Source organism: Hypanus sabinus, chromosome 21 (genome assembly GCF_030144855.1).
Source record: "Hypanus sabinus isolate sHypSab1 chromosome 21, sHypSab1.hap1, whole genome shotgun sequence".
NCBI lineage: Eukaryota > Metazoa > Chordata > Chondrichthyes > Myliobatiformes > Dasyatidae > Hypanus > Hypanus sabinus.
In genome coordinates, this window is record NC_082726.1 from 45218615 (window position 1) to 45239461 (window position 20847).

At 36.8% G+C, this 20847-nt stretch overlaps 1 protein-coding gene across 5 annotated transcripts in view; it reads right to left on the reverse strand.

Annotated features, from left to right (window-relative positions):
- gbf1 (golgi brefeldin A resistant guanine nucleotide exchange factor 1) overlaps nucleotides 1–20847 on the reverse strand; it is a 282405-nt gene that overhangs the window by 34683 nt on the left and 226875 nt on the right. For 4 of the 5 annotated variants that reach the window (XM_059946436.1, XM_059946437.1, XM_059946435.1 and 1 more), the window contains 11 exons: nucleotides 19880–19962; nucleotides 16461–16697; nucleotides 15649–15742; nucleotides 13785–13961; nucleotides 10866–10930; nucleotides 9715–9838; nucleotides 8638–8709; nucleotides 8133–8227; nucleotides 7315–7468; nucleotides 4736–4961; nucleotides 142–302 (listed from right to left, as the gene is read on the reverse strand). In XM_059946436.1, the coding sequence (XP_059802419.1) occupies nucleotides 142–302; nucleotides 4736–4961; nucleotides 7315–7468; nucleotides 8133–8227; nucleotides 8638–8709; nucleotides 9715–9838; nucleotides 10866–10930; nucleotides 13785–13961; nucleotides 15649–15742; nucleotides 16461–16697; nucleotides 19880–19962 (1488 nt within the window). The remainder of the gene's footprint in view (nucleotides 1–141; nucleotides 303–4735; nucleotides 4962–7314; nucleotides 7469–8132; nucleotides 8228–8637; nucleotides 8710–9714; nucleotides 9839–10865; nucleotides 10931–13784; nucleotides 13962–15648; nucleotides 15743–16460; nucleotides 16698–19879; nucleotides 19963–20847) is intronic. The other variant, XM_059946438.1, reaches the window with a different exon arrangement.

Sequence of the window (20847 nt, forward strand, 5' to 3'; positions counted from 1 at the left end):
TCATTTATGAAGATGCTGAGTTACTTTTACACAGTTCTAATAAATTATCTCAGTATAGATCAGCAAACAGGACTGAAAACCTGCCTACAGAACATGGAAACAAAATTGAGAGTAGGTACAGTTCACTCGTGTAGGACTCACCACCAGCCAGCCACTGCTGGCAATATCCACATCAGTGGCGGAACGGTGTACCTTAGTCTGCTTCCCATGCTCTGCATACACTTCAGAATCGGATGTGTAACCACGATCTGAACTAACTTCACTAGGATGGTAAGATGCAATTTCACTATCAGACTGCGCACCTATATATAAAAAAAACAATATTCATTATTGTAAGGTCACAGCATAAAACTGCAACTAAAATCCTGAAATAGTAATAGAAAATGGCAGTGATACTCTGTAGATCAAACAGTATCAGTGGAAAGACAAGGTTAACACTTCAGAACCATGGTCTTTCATCAGAACTAGTAAAAGGTTTCAGATAAGGGGAAGAGTGAAGGTAACAGAAGAATATCTGTCAAATCACACACAAGAGAAAATCTACAGATTTTCAAGCAACACACACAATATGCTGGAGGAACTCAGAAGGCCTGGCAGCATCTATGGAAATAAGTACAGTCGATTACGGGCCGAGACTCTTTGGCAGGATTGGAGAGAAAAAGATGAGTAGACTTAAAAGGTGGAGGAGGGGGGAGGAGAAACACAAAGTGATGGGTGAACCTGGGGGGGCAGAATGAAGTAAAGAGCTGGGAATTCGATTGGTGAAAGAGATACAGGGATGGAGAACAGGAATCTGATAAGAGAGAACAGAAGGCCATGGAAGAAAGAAAAGGTGGTAGAAGCACCAGAAGGAGGCAATGGGCAGGCAAGGAGATAAGGTGGGAGAGGAAAAAGGGAATGGGGAAAAGGTGAAAGGGGGGCATTACTGGAAGCTTGAGAAACTGATGTTCATGCCATCAGGTGGAATACAAGGTATTGTTCCTCCAACCCAAGTCTGGCCTCATCGTAAAAGAAGAGGAAGCCATGGATTGACATATCAGAATGGGAAAGGGAAATGGAATTAAAATGGGTGGCCACCGGGAGATCCCACTACTTCTGGTGAACAGAGCACAGGTGATCGGTGGAACACTCTCCAAATCCACGTCACATCTCACCAATATACAAGAGGCCACACAAGGAGCATTGGATACAGTAGATGACCCCAACAGACTCAGAAGTGAAGCATCGCCTCACCTGGAAGGACTGTTTGGGGCCCTGAATGGTAATGAGGGAGGAGGTGTATGGGCAGATGTAGCACTTGTTCTGCTTGCAAGGGTAAGTACCAGGAGATCGGTGGGGAGGGACGAATGAACAAAGAGGGAGTCACACAGGGAACGATCTCTGCAGAAAGTCTGTGACAGGTTGGAGTCAATTGTCCAAGTGGTAGAAATGCTAGTGACACTGACTAATAGAGGTAATAACAGCTAGTGTAAACAGGCAGATGAAGCAGCATTTGTACGTCTTCGAATTTTACACAACGTTGCACAAGAACAAGCAAAAGCAGTAGGCCAGTCAGCCCCCCAAGCCTGCTCTGCCATTCAATAAGATCACAGCTGTAGTAATGCTGGTCTCAGCATCACTGTTCCTCCTTCCCCCCCCCCCCCCCACCCCGCACCATATCCTCTGATCTCTCTGCCTTGAATACATTCAATAAATCTGCATCCAGAACTCTCTGGGGCAAAGAATTTCAATGAGTCACAAGCCTCAGAGAAGATATTCCTCCTCATCTCAGTTGTTAAAAAATGACCCCTAAATTCTGAAACTATGAGCATTATGTCTAGATAACCTCACAAGGGAAAGCATCCTTCACCACTCACCCTGTCAATCTCCTTCAGCAACTTCGTCAGTAAGTTCATGATTCAATGCTACGTCATACTGATCTCTGTCTTTAGTCTCCTACTGTGTTCCAATGAAGACCAGTGAAGCTTACTGGAAAGCACCTCATCTCTCACTAAGAATGCTCAACACACAAATCTAAATATCAAATTCATTTTCAGGTACCTCGCCTTACCTGCTTGCATCTGCAATGGCCACATCTGTTGAAAGTTATTAACCTACAACATTAATTTGGCTTTTCTTTCTTCATAAACACTACCTGATCTGCTGAGTATTTTCAGCATTCTCTTTTATTACAAATCTCCAGCAATTACTGTGCATTGCACCTTATAGTTCTAGCATAGCTTTTCTGTTGTTCACTTTCATTCAACTCCCAAAAGGGGTCCCCAACTTTTTTTTATGCCATGGAACACCACCATTACCCAAGGGGTCTGTAGACACCAGATTGAGAACACCTAATTTACACTCTTTCAGTTCTATCTAATAAGTATGCATCAAACCATCTTAGAAATCACCAACAGCATGTCACATGGACAATCTTGATTTCGATCCCAACAGATACATTTCCTTTTCCTTCTTTCCACCACTCTCCTCTCCAACTTGTGGCAACTTCAGTTATGGTTGCATTCTAACTTTTCTCACTTTGATGAAAGGTCATCAACCTGATACTTTGTACTCTGTTTTGCCGTCTGCAGATGGCCTGCCAAGTATTTCCAAAATTGTTCTATTTTTGGTAGCTTTGTATAATCATGTGTGTTTCAGCAAGTGGCAAAATGGGAAAAGTGTTAAAATTGTTTATGAACTTGAATACTTAAGTTTTGAATTAATAAAAATTCACCAGGTATGGCTCAGCCTCCACTGTTCCAGTCTCCGGACATCCCTCTCCCGATAGCTGCAAACTTTGCTCCTCCTTCAATACTTCCTTAATACCCAATGACTTGTGCCACTTGTGCTAATTTCACTTACTTCAGTTCAGCAATTTTTTAATTGACAGTTTTGTGAAGCATCATGTGATATTTTTCTTTGGTTAAGATATCTACCATAATGAAGTTTACTGCTAAACTCTCAAAATGGAGAAAGAGGAAAGACAGTATATACAGAACCTATAAAACAAAACAGGAACAAATAATCTTCTTCAAAGCGAGAGTGGGCAAGGTGTTGAGTGTATTTAAAACAGAGGTGGATAGGCTGCTTAATTGGTGAGGGCATCCTAAGTTACGGGAAGAAGACAGGATAATGAGGTTGAGAGGGAAAATAATCCGTCATGATCATATGTGGAAATGGGGCTGAATATCCTAATTCTTCTATATCTTATTGTCACTTTCCATTATTAAAAAACCTCAGTGTAATCATACAAGTTCGGTGAATCCACTTACAGAATAATACTATAAATCAGGATTCAGGAAAAGAACTAAAAGCCAAGAAAGATTAATTGCATTATTCACTCTTAAAAGTAGCCTTCATCAGAACTCATCCCAAATGATGTTCAAGTGCCCAAGAGGCAGAAGTTCCCAGATTTAAGCCATTTTGTTGTACTTTTCCACTGCAGGGAAAAGTGAAAAAGTGAAAAGTCTTTTCCACTAAGAGGGAAAAGAATCATGGAGCATCATCTTTCTGGTTTAGCTGTCATGTGGTACTCATCATGCTGGAACCATGTACATTATAGAACCCCGCTGATCACCAGAGAATAAATACTGCTACATTCCATGTGTTTACTCCACTAAATTTGTCCAATTTCAGCCAAAGGCATAGAACCCCATATTTGAACTCTTGTTAGCCTTCCAAATCCAAGAGTGAAACCAATGAGGAAAGACCCATAGGAAAGTCTCAGTCTGCTGCAACCCCATTTGGGTTTGATGTGCAGTATCTCAACAGTCATAGATAATTGTATATTTATACACCAGACCTCCTGGTATTGATTTACACTGAACATCTGATATGTAGAAGCCAAAACTATACACCCCTTGCAGTGACTCATGTCTTGTTTCAGATACAACAGAAGAACACCAGACAGATATCAATTACTGCAAAAAGGTAAATTTGAATCACAGATACTCAGGTTCAGTTGTAAACTTTCTTTGACTCATTAGTCTCAAATCTCATCACAGAGCAGTTCACCTGCACATTAACTTGTAGTCTAAGGGGATAACATTGAAGGAAAGAAAATCAGCAAGTCTAGATACTTCCAAAGAAAAATATAAACATTCTGGGCATTTGATGAGGAAAATACACTGCTTAAATATAACCTATTATTAAAAATGTCAATAATTCTCTATTACAACATACGTTTCAAAAAAAATATCCATCTCATGTTTAGTGTGAGTACACATTTGGCCAAAATAAAATTTAATTAATTATCTGCAATTTTAATTTCTGCTCTAAGCTTACTCATTAAGAAATACTCAGCTGCCAATTTCCTGTTAGAGACCCTTGAAAAATACAGGATTTCCATTTTTTTTTTTGAAGTAGCTAATTGGAATACTCACCTATCAATATATAACATTTGCCACTTCCTATTGTTGTTTATAGCAACAAGCTCAGCTTAAGGCTCAATGACTGAAATTAACTATAATCATTAATTAATGGAACTCTTACTAGATCAATGAGAATTTCCAGAATATATCACAGCACTAATTAATAAGGTTTCGTTTACAGTTAGTAGCTGAATCACTAGCTATCTAATTTCACGTTGTGTTCTTGTTTTCAGTTTGTTTATCCCCCCACTACCTTTTCTGCATCTGTTTTGTCTTGAACAACTAAATGAAATGAAGCAAACACCAGCTGCTTGTTAGCAGATGAAGCTTAACTTTACATAACAGCAGAGAGGCTTCTCAGTAATGGGGTAATTCTGGAAATTAACCTGCGTCATGGTTATCGGCTCCAGATGCCATCTGTAGAGCAGGTGGAGGCTTGACTCCTGCCCCAATACATTCTAAGAGAGTAAACAAAGTACACCAGTCATCACTCGAGTGAATGTTGGCAGCATTGGTCTTCAACAGCTCGTGTAGCCCATAAGCAATTTGACGGCTCACTCTTGATAAGACAATCGGTTTCATCATCAGCAGGACTCTCAAGGACAGAAGGACCTGAAAAATAAATCAAAATATTCCTTACAAAAAATAATTCAGGTCCTAGTAGCTGAAGTTCAAAGTAAATTTATTATCAGTATACATATATGTCACCAGATACAACTCTGAGATTCACTTTCTTGCAGGTATACTCAATAAACACAATAACCATAATAGAATCAATGAAAGTCTGCACCAACAGGGTGACAGCCAATGTGCAAAAGACGACAAACAGTGCAAATACAAAAATAAAGATGTAATAATATTAATGATAATAATATGAAAAACACCAGAAATATGCTGAATTGAAAGTAGTAATTGAAAGACTGTGGAACATGACCAGGTCATACATTGTCCCGATAATAGTACCTTCGAGTATCATCCCAAAGGCACTACACAAGAGTATTAAACAACCAGCATTTTGTATGCAAATCTTCAGAAAGCCACAATACCAAACACCACCAGAATAGTCTGAAAGTTCCTAGCAAATGAGAACTGAATGTGCCTGGCTATGCCCACATCTCAGATTTTACCAGCTTGAGCTGAGGAAAAAAAAAATAAAAGGAATAATAATAGTAACAACTAAGCAATCAATATTGAGAACATGAAATGAAGAGTCCTTGTAAGTGAGTTTCTTGGTTGTGGGGCAAGTGAAATTGAATCAAGTTATTCCCTTCGGTTCAAGAACCTCATGTCTGAGGGGTAATAACTGTTCCTGAACCTGGTGGCGTGGGTCCTGAGGCACCTTTACCTTTTTCCTGTTGGCAGAAGTGAGAAGAGAGAATGACCTTGGTGGTCCCTGATGATGGATGATGCTTTCCTGCAACAACACTCCATGTAGATGAGCTCAATGGTGTGTGATGGACTGGACCACATCCACTACATTTTCTACAATTTCCCATTCAAGGACAATGGTGTATCCATACCAGGCTGTGATGCAGCCAGTCAACATACTCTCCACTACACATCTATAGAAGTTTGTCAAAGTTATGGATGTCATGCTGAATCTTCACTAACTTTTAAGGAAGTAGAGGCACTGATGTGCTTACTTTGTAATTGTACTTGCATGCTGGACCTAGTACAGGCACTCTGAAAGATAACATCTAGGAATTTACAGCTGCTGACCCTGTTCACCTCTGATCCCCCAGATGAGAACTGGTTCATGGACCTCCAGTTTCCTCCTCCTGAAGTCAATGATCAGTTTCTTGGTCTTGCTGACATCGAGGAAGAGGCTGTTTCTGTGGTACCACTCAGCCAGATTTTCAGTCTTCTTCCTATATGCTGATTCGTCATCACCTTTGTTTCAGCCTACATCAACAAACTTAACTATGACATTGAAGCTGTGCTTTGCTACACAGTCATAAGTGAAGCAGGGGTAAAGTGAAGAGCCAATGTAATGGCATCTACTGAGGATCTGTTGGTATGGTAGGGAAATTGGAATGGATCCAAGCCACTTCTCAGGCAGGAGTTGCTATGTTTCATCACCAACCTCTCAATCACTTCATCACCTTGGATGAAAGTTCTACTGGCTAACAGTATAATTGAAACCCAGTTGAAGCAGGTGCGTACCTTAGTCTGTCCAAGTGAGAGATTTAAAGATCTCAGTGAACTCCCAAGCCAACTGATCAGTGAGTCCCTGGTACTCTGCTAGGTACCCATTTCTCATGTCAGCCTCAGAGATTGAAATCACAGGGTCACTGGGGGCTGTGAGAGTTTGTGATTGTTCCATCATGTTTTGACAGTCAAAGTGAACTCATCTGGAAGTAAAGCCATGTTGTCATTGATGTCACTTGATTTCACTTTGTAAGAAGCGTTAACATTCAAGCCCTGTCACAATTGTTGAGCATCCTGTAATTAGAACTCACTTTATACAATGATCCATAGGAAGAATTGAGAGAAACTTCACTGAATGCTGTTTAACACTCAAGAACAGTCGAGGAGTTTACAACAATGTTCCTTATTTTTTAAAGGGAGTTATATTTATCAAAGAAATATTACTTTGGGTCAGATTTCACTGAATAATTCCATTGATTCCAAACCCAGCTTCTGGCTCCTTGCTGTTTAAACAGCATTAGCCCAATACATCCAAGCAGGTACTGTAAAACCACAATACACTGGACTCGTCGACAGATTTTAAATCCCACATTTGTCAATTTACTTCAAAGATTTATATATAATAATAAAAGTAATTGAATAAAAGGAATATTATAATTAAGAAATTAAAAAGACAAATGATCTGCACTGATCAACGTTATAAAACTCCGCAATTCTACATTGCAAGGTAAATTCACAGATTCCTGAGTATTCAAGTTTGATTCAGATTCATATTAAATAAATGTTAATTTTAATTCAGCTCTGTATTTCCTCATACCTGTGAACTGATCTCTTCTCTGCGTAGTAATCGTATTGCGAGCCTTAAGAGACCTACAACTGCTCTTTCAACAAGGAAGCATTGTTCTGTGGCATGAACAGTCAAATGGTAAAGATGGTCTCTTACAGTTTGCCAGACACAGGAAACACGGTCTCTATAGGAAACAATAATCAAAGGTATCAAATGAAAACTACAATTGCTTCACACTTAAAAATTACTCAAGTAATCTATGAATGTGGAAGAATTCCCAAATAAATCACCACCTGCTCTAGGTACATAGTCATCAGTGGCCCTTTAGCAATTTGGTCATCATCAGTTTGATAAATCTGAAGATCACCAAGCCATTGAGAGTTAGCTTGGGATTCTTTTTCTGGTATTTATTACAGCGACAAATGACATTTACCTCCATTGGGCATTAAACTCTGCGATGTAAGGCATCTGATCTTAGTTATGTTTACAAAAAACCAAGATGCTGGAAATTCAGAGGAAAACCTCTCACTTACACACATCCAAAGAGGAAACCTCTAATCAACCCTCTCCTCTATGACCTTTACCATTCTCTCTCAGCAGACACTACTACTTGTGTCATTCAATTCAACAGATGGTATCCACACTCTCACAAACATTCTCTACTTGATCTTCAACTTTTCTCAGTTCTGACTAAAAAAAAGTAATTGGCTGTTGACATCAATTTTATGTCTTTCTCCATGCATGCTGCCTGAACAACTAGTACTGCCAAGAAATCAGATCCATATTCCGCTTCTGAGAGTAATCCTTATTGTGCAACCACATGAAATAGCCCGGGTGTTCCCTGGTACCTGTTTTCCAGCACTATCCTTAGCAGCATCTCAAGGCAAAAAGCTGCATCTTCCTCATCATAGGTCTCTTCATCAGGTGTCACAGAAATGAGAGCCTAATGAAAATACAGGTGAAATAAGATACTTTTAAAGGGAAGCTGCCTGAATCAAAGCATGAAAGTAAAGTTCCAAACAAGAGATACCAAAATTAGAACTGCAAGGATCATTAAGAATGAAAGATGACCAATCTAGCACTTTTTTGAGAAAATTGTCGTGTGGTAGATTTGTACATTGCCATAGTGTACAACACAAATAAACTGATGAAATAGATTAATAAATCTTCCCAAATTAATAATACTCTCATCCTCCAAAGGACTTGGGTCTTCCATAAATTAGCTTGCCTTACTGTAGCAAAAGGTCTGAATAGAATAACTCAAATCAACAGGTAAACAAGTGACAAGGGACAAGACAAAACAATGACACGAGCGTGACATTTCCCGTTTTGGATTGTTTACAATAATCAAACCTTCATCAGCTCTTGAAGAGACTCCAACTGAAGGAATTTGCTTTCTGTAATTAGCTTCTCAGGATCACATTGCTGGAATAAAAGTTAGAAGATGATAAGTCACAACTAATGGACGTGGAGGCATCAATACTGCAGGTCACTGCACAGTTATTTGACTAGTAAATACCTTTAATGATAGATCATAATTCTGTCAATTAATAGGAAATAATTTGAGATTCAATCAAATTTCATTTACAAATCCCATGAAGTTGGAAGGACAGGATACAATAAAGATTTCTAATCAATGCATGGCCATTCTGTAGAATTTGCATGATGAAACAAAAACAAACTGATTTGAGACTGCTCCTCTTTAGAGCATTAGCAAAGTAAAATAGTGTTATTGCCACATGTTGAGAAGATGGCCCCTCTACGCCTAAAGGATGGGAGGGGAAGAATACAGTACTGGTAGATTCTACAGAAGAATAGCAACAGAGAGGCAGGTAAAAGATTAAGTGCTACTACTGTGAATGATCTGTTAAACAGATCTAAAACTCGGTCAAATGCATTTATATATTGGCATATAGGAATTTTGATCATGGCAAGTTAAAAATTCTATTTCCAGAGCTCAAGTTCATCATCTCATATAGGCACCACATGCCAATATGTACATCATGTAATTTCAGAGTCTTGCACTAGAAAATTACCCTTTCTTTCATAATAATAATAAAAAGGCAAGAAGATACAAGGACTTTACACCTATAGATCTTAAGTGATTTTAACTAGGGAACTAGTATAACCACTATGGAAAACTTACTCTTATTCTCTTGCTAATCTATTAAAAGACACAGATAAATATTAAATAATGAATGTAACAAAATGGAAGGTGGTAAAAGGCTGAATTAAAGCAATGCAGCAATTCTGTATAGACAAGCCAAGTTGAAAAAAGAACCATTTTCCATTTCCACAGCAAATCTTTCCTTGAAGGATAACTGACATTCAATATATTAGAAGCTATAAAAGTCTACTAAATTTTAAACATCTTGCAAAGAAAAACATGGACATCTTCCAGGCAGTTAAGCAGCATTAAGTTTAATTTACCTTAATGCATTCCAGAGCTGCTTGTTTGGCCTCTTCATTCTCTATAGAGGGCCCCCTTAGACCAGACTGTTCATTACCACTTAGTGTGAGCCAGCTAACAAAGCTCAGGACTGTAGATTCACCACTACATTTCAAAACAAAACAATTTGCTTTAGCCGCAAAGAACTTTCAGATGCCCTGTTTGTACAGAAAGTTGACAAAAACAGCACAAGAGGTTTTACGGTTTCTACACAATAAATGCTATCATAGTTGTTAAAACTGTGCTCAATGTGTGTGAATCACATTTAAAACCAGTCACTATTACTCAAAGCTATTTAATTTTGATGAATTTTGAACTGCACTGTTTAAGGCCAAGTAGAATGAAGTGTTTTCCTATCAGCTTCTATAAAATTTGTAATAGGATTGAAAGGAATTATTTATTTAAGATGGTAGATTTAAACTATACCAGCTTAATGTCTGACCCAATCATTCCTTCAATTTCTATTGCCACAAAAGCTACTATACTGCTCATGGCCAGGGAAAAGGTACGTGATCCTAAAGAACTATTAAGGAAAATTATCACTGTTTCTGTGACTCTTGCTGCGAACAAAAGTAAAATAACAAACTATCAAAACTTCTTTTCCCACCTCTAGAGTTATGTATTCTGTCAAATTGTCCCATAGTTTCAAAGAACCATTAAAAATGAAGGCATTTTAAAACAATGTTATTAAAATATTAAAATTGAGAAAAAATGTGACTAGATGGAACGAGACTGTGCTGTGATAAAATCTGGATTACACTCAACTAGCCATTTTACACTCCAATAGTTATCGAAATATCCTGGTCCACTTCACCTCCTGACCTATCATCTACCATTCATCCCTTTCCTCGTTAATTTTACCCTCTTCACCTCATTCACTTTTCACTCCTCTTCTCAATCTATCTTCCAACAGCTTCTCTTGATTTTTTCTTCTCTTCCCTCCCCAACTCATGCCCTGCTCTCTGCTGCTGTGTATCCAGGTCTATTTTACCCTTCCTAACTTCAATTAGCATGAATACATAATATATTTTTATCTTTCCTTCACTCCACAAATGAACAATGCAGTTTAAAAGAATTCTTTGTGCAACATCAGAACTATTTCATCCATCAGTGATGAAATTATGCCTCCTACCGATTTGAGGGAGTTTCTTCCCGCTGGAGTGAGATTTTTCCATTGGGTTCCACAAAGTCTTCTACCTGCAAAAACAAAGATGCACTTGCTAACAAAAAGTAAGAATCATAATTGGTCAGTTTAGTCTAAGTACTTTCAGAACTCAGGTGACAGTACAGTAAGCTAATCTTTTTAATAATAAAGGCAAGGGAAATACATGAGTATACTTTGTGCCTGCCTTGTTGGAAATTCAAATCTTGCCCTGAAATGTTTACTATGTTTGCTACATGCCTGCTAAAAATTTTCCATAATAAACAATCCAACATAACTGGTAATCTCTTGACTTTAAGTACAGCACTTCATCTGTTTTTAATGCAACACCACAAAATGACTGAGATAAAAAATATATGCAACATATTTACACGGAATTTTTAAAGTAGCTGAACCATAATTGGCTACTGAGGTAAATTAACATAGTTTATTCACAGAATAAGGATTCTCTTCCAATGACACATTGGTTTATTCATTCAGAACCAATGCGGTAAGATTTTAGTCTGGATTTTCCAAATCTGTCTCCAGTGAAAGTTCAGCACAAGCCCTAAAGAAATTGCAAACAAATATTCACACTGAGGTAAAATGAGAATGCTAGAAATATTTATTAGGTGAAGCAGTATCAGTGAAGAAAGAAACCGTTAAGGCTTCAAGACATCCTAGCTTGCCTCAGTTGTGATGTAACTTTACTAACCCAAAATACTAACTCTTTTGCTCTCCACAGATACTGCTTGCCCTGTGAACAGTTCCAAGATTCTCTCCAATTACCTCGAAGTTATATAACCCTCCCTCATCTCTCTCATCTTCCAGACTAGGAAACGAGGAAGACCAAATAAGAAATCATAAAGACGTGAAGTAAATGCAGTTGAATAAAAGGAGTGAGAGATTTCAAACTGGCTTTAAAAATTGATGAACTATGATCTGAACAGCAGGTGGCAGTACCATCTCAGTATAAGCACATTCACAAACATTAATTAGCTTCATCTTACTAAAACTATTAAATACCTTTTTATTCTTTCAACAGTGTAATAAGAAATATTTAGTCAATAAGGACAGAACTAAACTAAAATATCATTCATTACTTAAGGTAAGGAAAAATAATGAAATTAGCAGATTTTTCAAACCAGCTTTTTAAGCAATTTCACCACTTTCCAATCCCACTAAAATCGCAACCCATTATCGAATGTCAGTGTATGGAGTGCTTCTCCATTGAAGGTTGGAATCTACTAGTCATGCATGGTGTTACTCATTCATTCTGAAGTCAAAGGTCATCTCTCTAACTCCAGTGACATGATGTAAGGTATGCAGTATTTCTCTTTACAAACAAAGCTCACAGGCTTTATTCAAACATTATTGTTTTCTTTTAATAAACCCCTGTCAAAATCTCAGTGGAACTCACTACTGGCCAGAACTCAGTAGTCACAAACCCCTCCAATGTAATGTAATTTCTGTGATTTAATTCTTCAGCTTGGGCTGTGCGTCACGTGGTTGAAAGAGGAAAAGGTAGTGTCACGCTCAGTACCAGCTTTTATTAAAAACTCATGTATTATAATTCAAATGTATATTGTAATCCAAGATTTACGGTAAGCACAAAGAATTTCTGCCACATCACACAAATGAAAGACATGACTTGTACTCTATCTATTCATGCTTCAATCATTCGAAATGAATAGAAAATGCTGCCCCAACACTTTCAAATAAATCTGTAATGCCAGCCACCATAATAACATTTTGCTGAACAAAACATGGATGTTTCTTTTCCTCCAAGAGCACAACTGCCCTGACATTAAACTTGAGTTTGAAGTGATTCTGCTGGGAAAACAAGTTAGCTCATTTTCACTGAAATCACAAATTACATCTACAACAATAGACATTTTAGTGATATATAACTTGAAAAGCTGGAATAAACAGAACTCACACAACTACAAGGTAATGTAGTACTTAACAAATTTCATATAATAGCAATCAGTTAATGTATCTGAGATTAACAGCTGGCTCAGGTTTCAGAGCGATAGAACTAGCAATCCGAAGCAGTAATTCCTTAAATTTCTATCCTTATTCACAGGAGGGAAAAACAATGAATATTCCCCATTTTCCAGCATTTCATCCATGGCTTCTTTTAGCAAGCTCAATGCAAATTCCAGAGGTAGTATTTCAACATTTTTATTTCTGATCCTCTAACAAGCACTACTACCTTTTCACAAATACCAACCATGCCCATTTTCCCCACCCAGTCAATATTATTCTCTTCCACAATTCACCATGTGGTGTCTAATGCCTTTTTCATAGCCTGGCTGCAATTACCAGGATATGCTACCTAGATCTTTGCACTCCTCCGGTTTTAAACAATACCATTAAATTTATTAGCCACCTCTTTTTATGATTGCGTGCTGCACGAAGTTAACAACCCTGGTTTGAAGTCAATGAGTACATATCCACAGCATTTGCAGCCTGCATTTTTGTACAACTTATGTTTAATATATATTCATGTACTTGCACAATTACAAATTTTCACTGCAACATTTGTACAGAGCATTCCTGGCGATCAAAGGCATTTGATTTCAAGAAAAAAAAACATTTTTGTTTGGCCTTAACTTCAGTACAGCATGAAATTAAGTAACTAAAGGAAGCAAATTTTAACCGGATTGTCACCCACCAATATTCTTAACTCATTTTATTCTGTGTTAGGATTGCATTTTAATACAAATTTACATGCTCTGGTCACCATCAGTAACTGTCTAAATCTTTTTACCTGGCAAAAATATATTTCTTTATATTACATCATAATGGGCAGAAATGGCTATTAACATTAGCAGAATTTGTAAGTGGATCAACTCAAGTAATCAGCATACTTTAGTAACAGCAAATTACTCCCGATGAAGTCCTCACCTCTACCATGACCTTGGGCAACAGCTCAGCACGGAAAAGTTGTAGCATTGCATCCATAATGTTCTTCCATCCCTCTCTAAGTATGTCACCATGACGATGTGATAAACTAAACACAGTCTTGGCCGCTAGTTGAGCCTTCATGTTACTACCAAAAACATTCGGAAGATTCTCAACAGACTGTGGAGGAAAAAAAGCACAATTCAATTGATTAGTGGCCAAAAAAAGCCCAGAAAAATGTTACATTTCATTTAATTAAAAGGGTTGAGTTTGAGATGATAGACATCACATGAAAAACTATAAACTGAAGGAGAAAGATTAGCCAAAGACAAGCTTCAAGTTGGAGTGATGTAGATAGGAAGTAGAACAGAACAATGCAGAGTGCAGAAATACACAAATTAGACCATAGATTGGAACAATGTAGCTCATGATATAAAAATCCACAAATGTATTTTAATAAGTAGATAATATGCACTTGAGTGTTATGTACTTTCGAGATGATACATACCATCACACAATATTAATATTACAGATTCCAGTAATCTGACCAGTTTTTGAAAGCAATGTGATCCTCAAAGTAAACACTACTGTATGTATAGTTAAAACAGGTGAACTCAAAAATCAACACTGAGGTACTTATGGGGAAAAAAAGTACAGAAATATTGAGGCCCTTTCCTCCAAAGAGCTAACTGAACTTTCCTTCCTTTGAAAGGGCATAAATTTCCGACTAATTCAAGAAACATCTTCTCTCCACCTAGGAATAGACCAAATTCATGCAAAGTACATGCTTCCAACAAGAGTTAGAAGAATCTAAGAAAAATCTAAGAATATCAATGAGTGATCAACCCCCTCTCTGTACTGCTCCCAGTGTTATATTATGATGGATCTGTACCCAACAGAATCGAACCCTTGGGTCTAGAGCTGGAAAATCTCCTGGACCTGAACTCTGGTTCAAAAGACAGGATTAGGCTGAACTAGGTTCCTTGTGGCAGACCTAGTAAAAAAATGAGCCTAGAACCTTGAACTAGCAGAATCCTATTTATCCAAGATGAGCAAGAAGTCAGGATCAAGCTGATTGCCCTTCTCATCATCACCATCCAACACAAAAAAGGTATTCGAACTGGAATTAGTTTATTATACCTACATTGTACTGAGATACAGTGAAGTACTTAGGTTTAAGGCCATTCATACAGATCATTTCAAGACACAAGTACATCAATATAGCACAAGGGAAAAACAGTAACAGAGTGCAGAATATAGTATTACAGTTACAGAGAAAGTGCAACGCAGGTAGACGATAAAACACATGGCCATGATGAGGCAAACTGAGAGGTCAAGACTTCATCTTTTAGGGCTAGGAATGTGCAAGATTCCTAGTCTTTAAACTCTCCTGGTTTTACATGAAAACTGGCATTCCACTGGATCAGCCAGCTTCTTTATAAACCACAGAGTGTCCTCTACCACATTGTGTTGATGACAACCCTTTGTCTAAAGGATACTTGGTAATAATATGTGTAATACTTCAACAGAACAGAAAATATTCATCTTAAATATTATATCATAATTAAATCAACTGCTATTAATCACATGGAATTAAAAGGTTTAAACGGGATTAATAGAAGCCAATTCCTGTATTTCTTGATTTAAAAATCTTCATTATTGATGTTACCAATGGCAGAACATGTAAATAGTTTCAATACACACAAAATGCTCGAGGAACTCAGCAGCTCAGGCAACATTTATCGAAGGAAATGAACAAATGACATTGCAGGCCGAGACCTTAAATGAGGATGGCTTCAGTTTCAGTGATGTTCAAGACACACCCTCAGGAATTTTGTGAAGCAATTAAGTTTTTTAAAGCACCAACCTCACTGCTAAGAGCTGTAAACTTGCATAGGGAAATGATAAGGTTGTCAAAGACATCACTTAATCCATAATGAGCCGAGATCATTGCACATTTCCTGTATAGAGGAGAAAGGGAGGCTGATGACTATACATAATAACATTGTTCTAACTACATAAAAGGTTAAAAAGCATTGAGTTATTACTTGATTATACATTTAATGGTTGAAAGTCCTAAATTAATTTTTTGTAATTTCAAGGAAATCCAAGAGATTGGTTTTAAATCATGACAATTTCAGTGAACAATATTGAAAAGCACATGTTTTAAGATCCCCAAATAAACTAGCTTTCTACTCTTTCTACTTAAATTATTAAAGTGGTCATGGAAGAGAAAGCAAAAGCTAATGATAGAAAAAACAGCTCATTTAAATTCTTCTCAATTTTTGATTTGAGGGACACTGATTGTCGAATCATTCTAATTTATTGAAGATTAATTACAGGTATGACCTTCAAATAAATCTCAACAGGATTGGATACAACACAGAACTATAAGCATTAGCGCTGCTGAAATCTCCCGTGTTGGAAAAGCAACAAAGTTGATTAAAGCAAGAGATAAATCAACATGCTTCACTTAGTTAAATGTCTTCTTTTTGATATCCAACATGCATACACACACCAGCTATTACTATTTTGCAAGAATTAATTTCAGCATGATTGAAAATCAAAGCATGCATGTTCTACACCCACACACTTCTGCCAAGCGCAAAATTTGCTTTCCATCTCAGAGATCCTTCATAATATATTAATATTAAAGCATATGATTTGGTAACATTTTACCTGAAACCAGATATTGCCTTCTGTATTATTGTTTCATCTAAACTCTTGTCAAAAACATAGGAAAGTGCCGCTATGGTGGGACCCCAGGTCATGGTGAAGAGGTCATGATCAAAGCTTCCAGGAGGCACATGGAGGAATATGCCTTCGGATGAACTCCCACGATTCAAAAGTACATTCCATATATAGTTCTCTTTCACAAAACCTGTTTGTTCCTCTGGCATCACAATTTCATCATTCCTAAGGTAAAACAACGATTTTCTTTAGGATATATTTCTATTGCAGAAACAATAGAGAACTACTATGCCATTTGATTCTGTATATACAGCCCAAGTTCTTATGTTTCTAACCAATACTTCACTTTCTTTTAATATTGCAGTAGTTTACTTTCAATCAGGAGGATAAAATATTCCAGCGATTAAGTGCATTTTTCAATTTGTGTACTGATATGTCAGCTTTTGTACAGAAATTAGACTATTAACATTTGTCCAATTCAAAAGAAATTGCCCATACAGAAATAAGTTTCAACATCAAACTTTGTCATGAACTTTAGAGTTAATGTAACAATAAAAAATAATTACGAATATAAAATCTAATTGCTGCATCGTACCGTTTTGTAACCTTCCAATCTCTTTGTAACCCCATACCTGTTGTTCAGTTAGTATTTTGAACACTGATAACAGCAGTTAATCTATAAAAATAATAGTTATGACTAAGAATTATTACAGTACGATTTCATTGAGTAAGTGCTCCATCTGCTGTGATACTGAATTACATACAAGAAACAAAACCAATCCCTGAGGTGTGTTCATGTCAATTAGCAGAATTGACGATAAGACTTGTTGACTGAGAGCAACTTTTTTTTTTGATAAAGATCACTCAAACAAGCATATCAGGTTTCAGTTTCCAGAGATAGATGGACCATATGTGATTTTGTGAACACTGGTAAAAATTCTATAAGTCAATACTAACAAGAATCAGTACTCATAAACTAATAATTCTGGACCACATTGAGGAGCTATTTGTGGATTGCCAGCCGTTTTCTTTTTGAATGTACAGTTTTCTTCATGCCTTCATCAATTTAATTTTTATTGTTCAATTGACATGAATAAAAATTCTGATTAACAGCTTCCAATCTTACAAATTGCAAGATTATGTAAAAATACAATCAATGCCTGCATGTGGTCATTATTTTGTAGCTGAGCAAAAAGTAATTCTTTGGATGCAAAGTGCTTTGGGCTGCTTTGAGGATGATTAATCTGATTAATAAATACTTTCTTCAATCTTCCCAGTTAATTTTAGAAATATGATATGGTCCTATGAATCAGTTATACTTATCAATAAAATGAGTTAAAAAGGATTTTTAACAATAACTCCAGAAGTAAAACAAGGTTCAGTAATTAAAAGCAGCACAAATTCCCATAATGAAACAACCTAGGAAAAAAAAAGTATTGTATACACATGATTGTGCAGCTAGGCATAGCTCAAATACCATCTACAAATTTGCTGACGGTACGACCATTGTTGGTAGAATCTCAGGTGGTGACAAGAAGGCGTACAGGAGTGAGATATGCCAACTAGTGGAATGCTGCCGCAGCAACAACCTGGCACTCAACATCAGTAAGACGAAAGAACTGATTGTGGACTTCAGGAAGGGTAAGACAAAGGAACACATACCAATCCTCATAGAGGGATCAGAAGTGGAGAGAGTGAGCAGCTTCAAGTTCCTTGGTGTCAAGATCTCTGAGGATCTAACCTGGTCCCAACATACTGATATAGTCATAAGGAAGGCAAGACAGCAGCTATACTTTATTTGGAGTTTGAAGAGATTTGGCATGTCAACAAATACATTCAAAAGCCTCTATAGTTGTACCATGGAGAGCATTCTGACAGGCTGTATCACTGTCTGGTAATGGAGGTACCACTGCACAAGACCGAAAGAAGCTGCAGAAAGTTGTAAATCTAGTCTGCTCCATCTTGGGTACTAGCGTACAAAGTACCCAGGACATCTTCAGGGAGCAGTGTCTTCCTGAAGGTAGCTTCCATTATTAAAGTTCTCTAGCACCTAAGGCATGCCCTTTTCTCAATGTTACCATCAGGTAGCATTGCCATCCAATACCTCTGCCATCCAATTCTTAAATGGACATTGACCTCATATTTTTTTAAATATACAGGTATTTGAGTTTTTGCACATTTTAAAAATCTACTCAGTATATGTATACTGTAATTGATTTACATACTTATTTTTTAAATTTTTATTTATAATTTTGTTCTCTGCTAGATTATGTATTGCATTGAACTGCTGCTGCTAAGTTAACAAATTTCACGTCATATGCTGGTGATGATAAACCTGATTCTGACTCCGAGAAAGCACTTAAGTCAACAGACAAGGTAATCTGAGGATCCCTCATCTTTGTATAACCTTCATGTTGCCAAATGAATGTACATTTTTTTTCAATTAACTAATCCCAGCAAGGGTGTTAATAGGGGTTATAGTTGCTCTGAACGCCCCAAGCTTCTAAGAAGTTAAACCAAAACCACCAGTTCTATCAGGAGTCTCAGCAGATTTTTCAAAGTAACATTGACTGGACAGGAGAACACAGGACTGTACAGTTCAATCTGGTATAAACCTTACTGATGCCATCATTATTTCTACATCCAGCATGAAAGACTGTCAATGAGATCAAACCAGACAGGTACTATTTGTTACTGCTATTGTACCTCCAACAGAATCCTGAGAAGACAAGATATGAAAGAAAAGAGGAAAGAGCAGGGAGGAGGAAAAGAGTAAGAACAATGAATGATATATGCAAGAGATCTTGCTATCATGAATTAAATTTTGGTTCGAATTCACAGAAATTTTAGTCATTACGATTTTCAAGTATGTACTTATATACAAGAGGTGCTCATAATTTATTATTGGAATATTTGTCCTCTGCTAGTGGCCACAATACCCATGTATCAGTTTAGAAATGTTTTGAGCATTACTATAAACCAGGCTCTGATTAAGTACAATGAAAACAAACTGCAGGTCTGTTTGTAACAATATAAATGGTTAGAAAACTTCTGAGTAGCTTATCCAACTATTTTCAAAAGCACATCATATGTACTAAGGTTTAGGGGAAAAAACAAGCACACAACAGTGTCTTTACTTAAAATAAAAACAGTTCTCTGCCCAGGGGAAGATGATAGGGGCAATATCTGAGGTCCAGCACTAGTCAGGTCTTTGGGGTACTGGACTGAAGAGTCTTAACCTATATTGATAATTTATTTAATTTCAAAAATATGGGCTAAAAGTTTTTTTTAATAAAAAGAACAGTTATTGCAGCTTACCTTGTAGGTTAATATTAAAACTAAAATATTAAGATTAAAAGGCAGCTAAAATTTGAAACCAGGTGAAAGTTTTAGTTAAACAAACTTACTTTATTGCGTTGTAGATGTCTTCTAACATATCTTGGTCAAAATCTTTTGAACCATTCACTCCTTTCAAATTCTTTTTGAATTGCTACAAAGGAAGGAGCAACAAGCAAATTAAGAACAAATTCCTGGTAAGATTGTATGGTAAATAACAGTTTTCAATCAATAGAAAGAATAAAAGGGTGGGTCAACTGTCTAAAACCACAAACTCACATCAACACCAAAAATAATCACTCACTTTGCTTCCTAAAATTATCATGAGGGATAACCATGTCCTGGTACATATTTTAACATTCAGTTTATTAAACTGATTTCAAGGAATAGGTCAAGCAGACTATCTGATGAAACATAGTACCATCTAAGAAACCTAAAGGGATTTAAAGGTTTATTTTACAGTGAACATATAATTACTGTTGGTTTTGTCAAAATGCTTCTTTCCCTTCAAGTTTTAAAAGGTTGACTTCAGCAGTTCAGTAAAATGTAGTTTCCTCCTTCAGAAAGAGATAAATACTTTATTTAACAGTATAATTATCTTACAAAATTAAAGAAACACTTTCTTTCAACATGAAGATCAGAAGCTACAGTATATCTAAGAAGATGCTTTTCCAACAACAACAAAACTGAACATTATTCACCGTGATCCAATCAAATTATTTGACCAAATACTGACCTTCTTGACCTCTGATCCTCCAATTAATACTGGATCATGGACCTCTGGTTTCCCTCCCCAAATTCATGCCATTACTTTTGTTTCAAAATTCAGCTGCTTTCAGTTTAATTCAGGACAATCTATTACAATGAAACTGCAAACTTCCCGATCATCAAACCACTGCTAAATAAATTAGCACAGAACTTGATGCTAATAACAGAAAGGCAATGGGTGGGAGAGAATAGCTTCAAAAAGAAATATGATGTGTGAAGGACTATAACATGGCTAATATGACACTGAATTAAAATGGTTAACGAGGTAGCT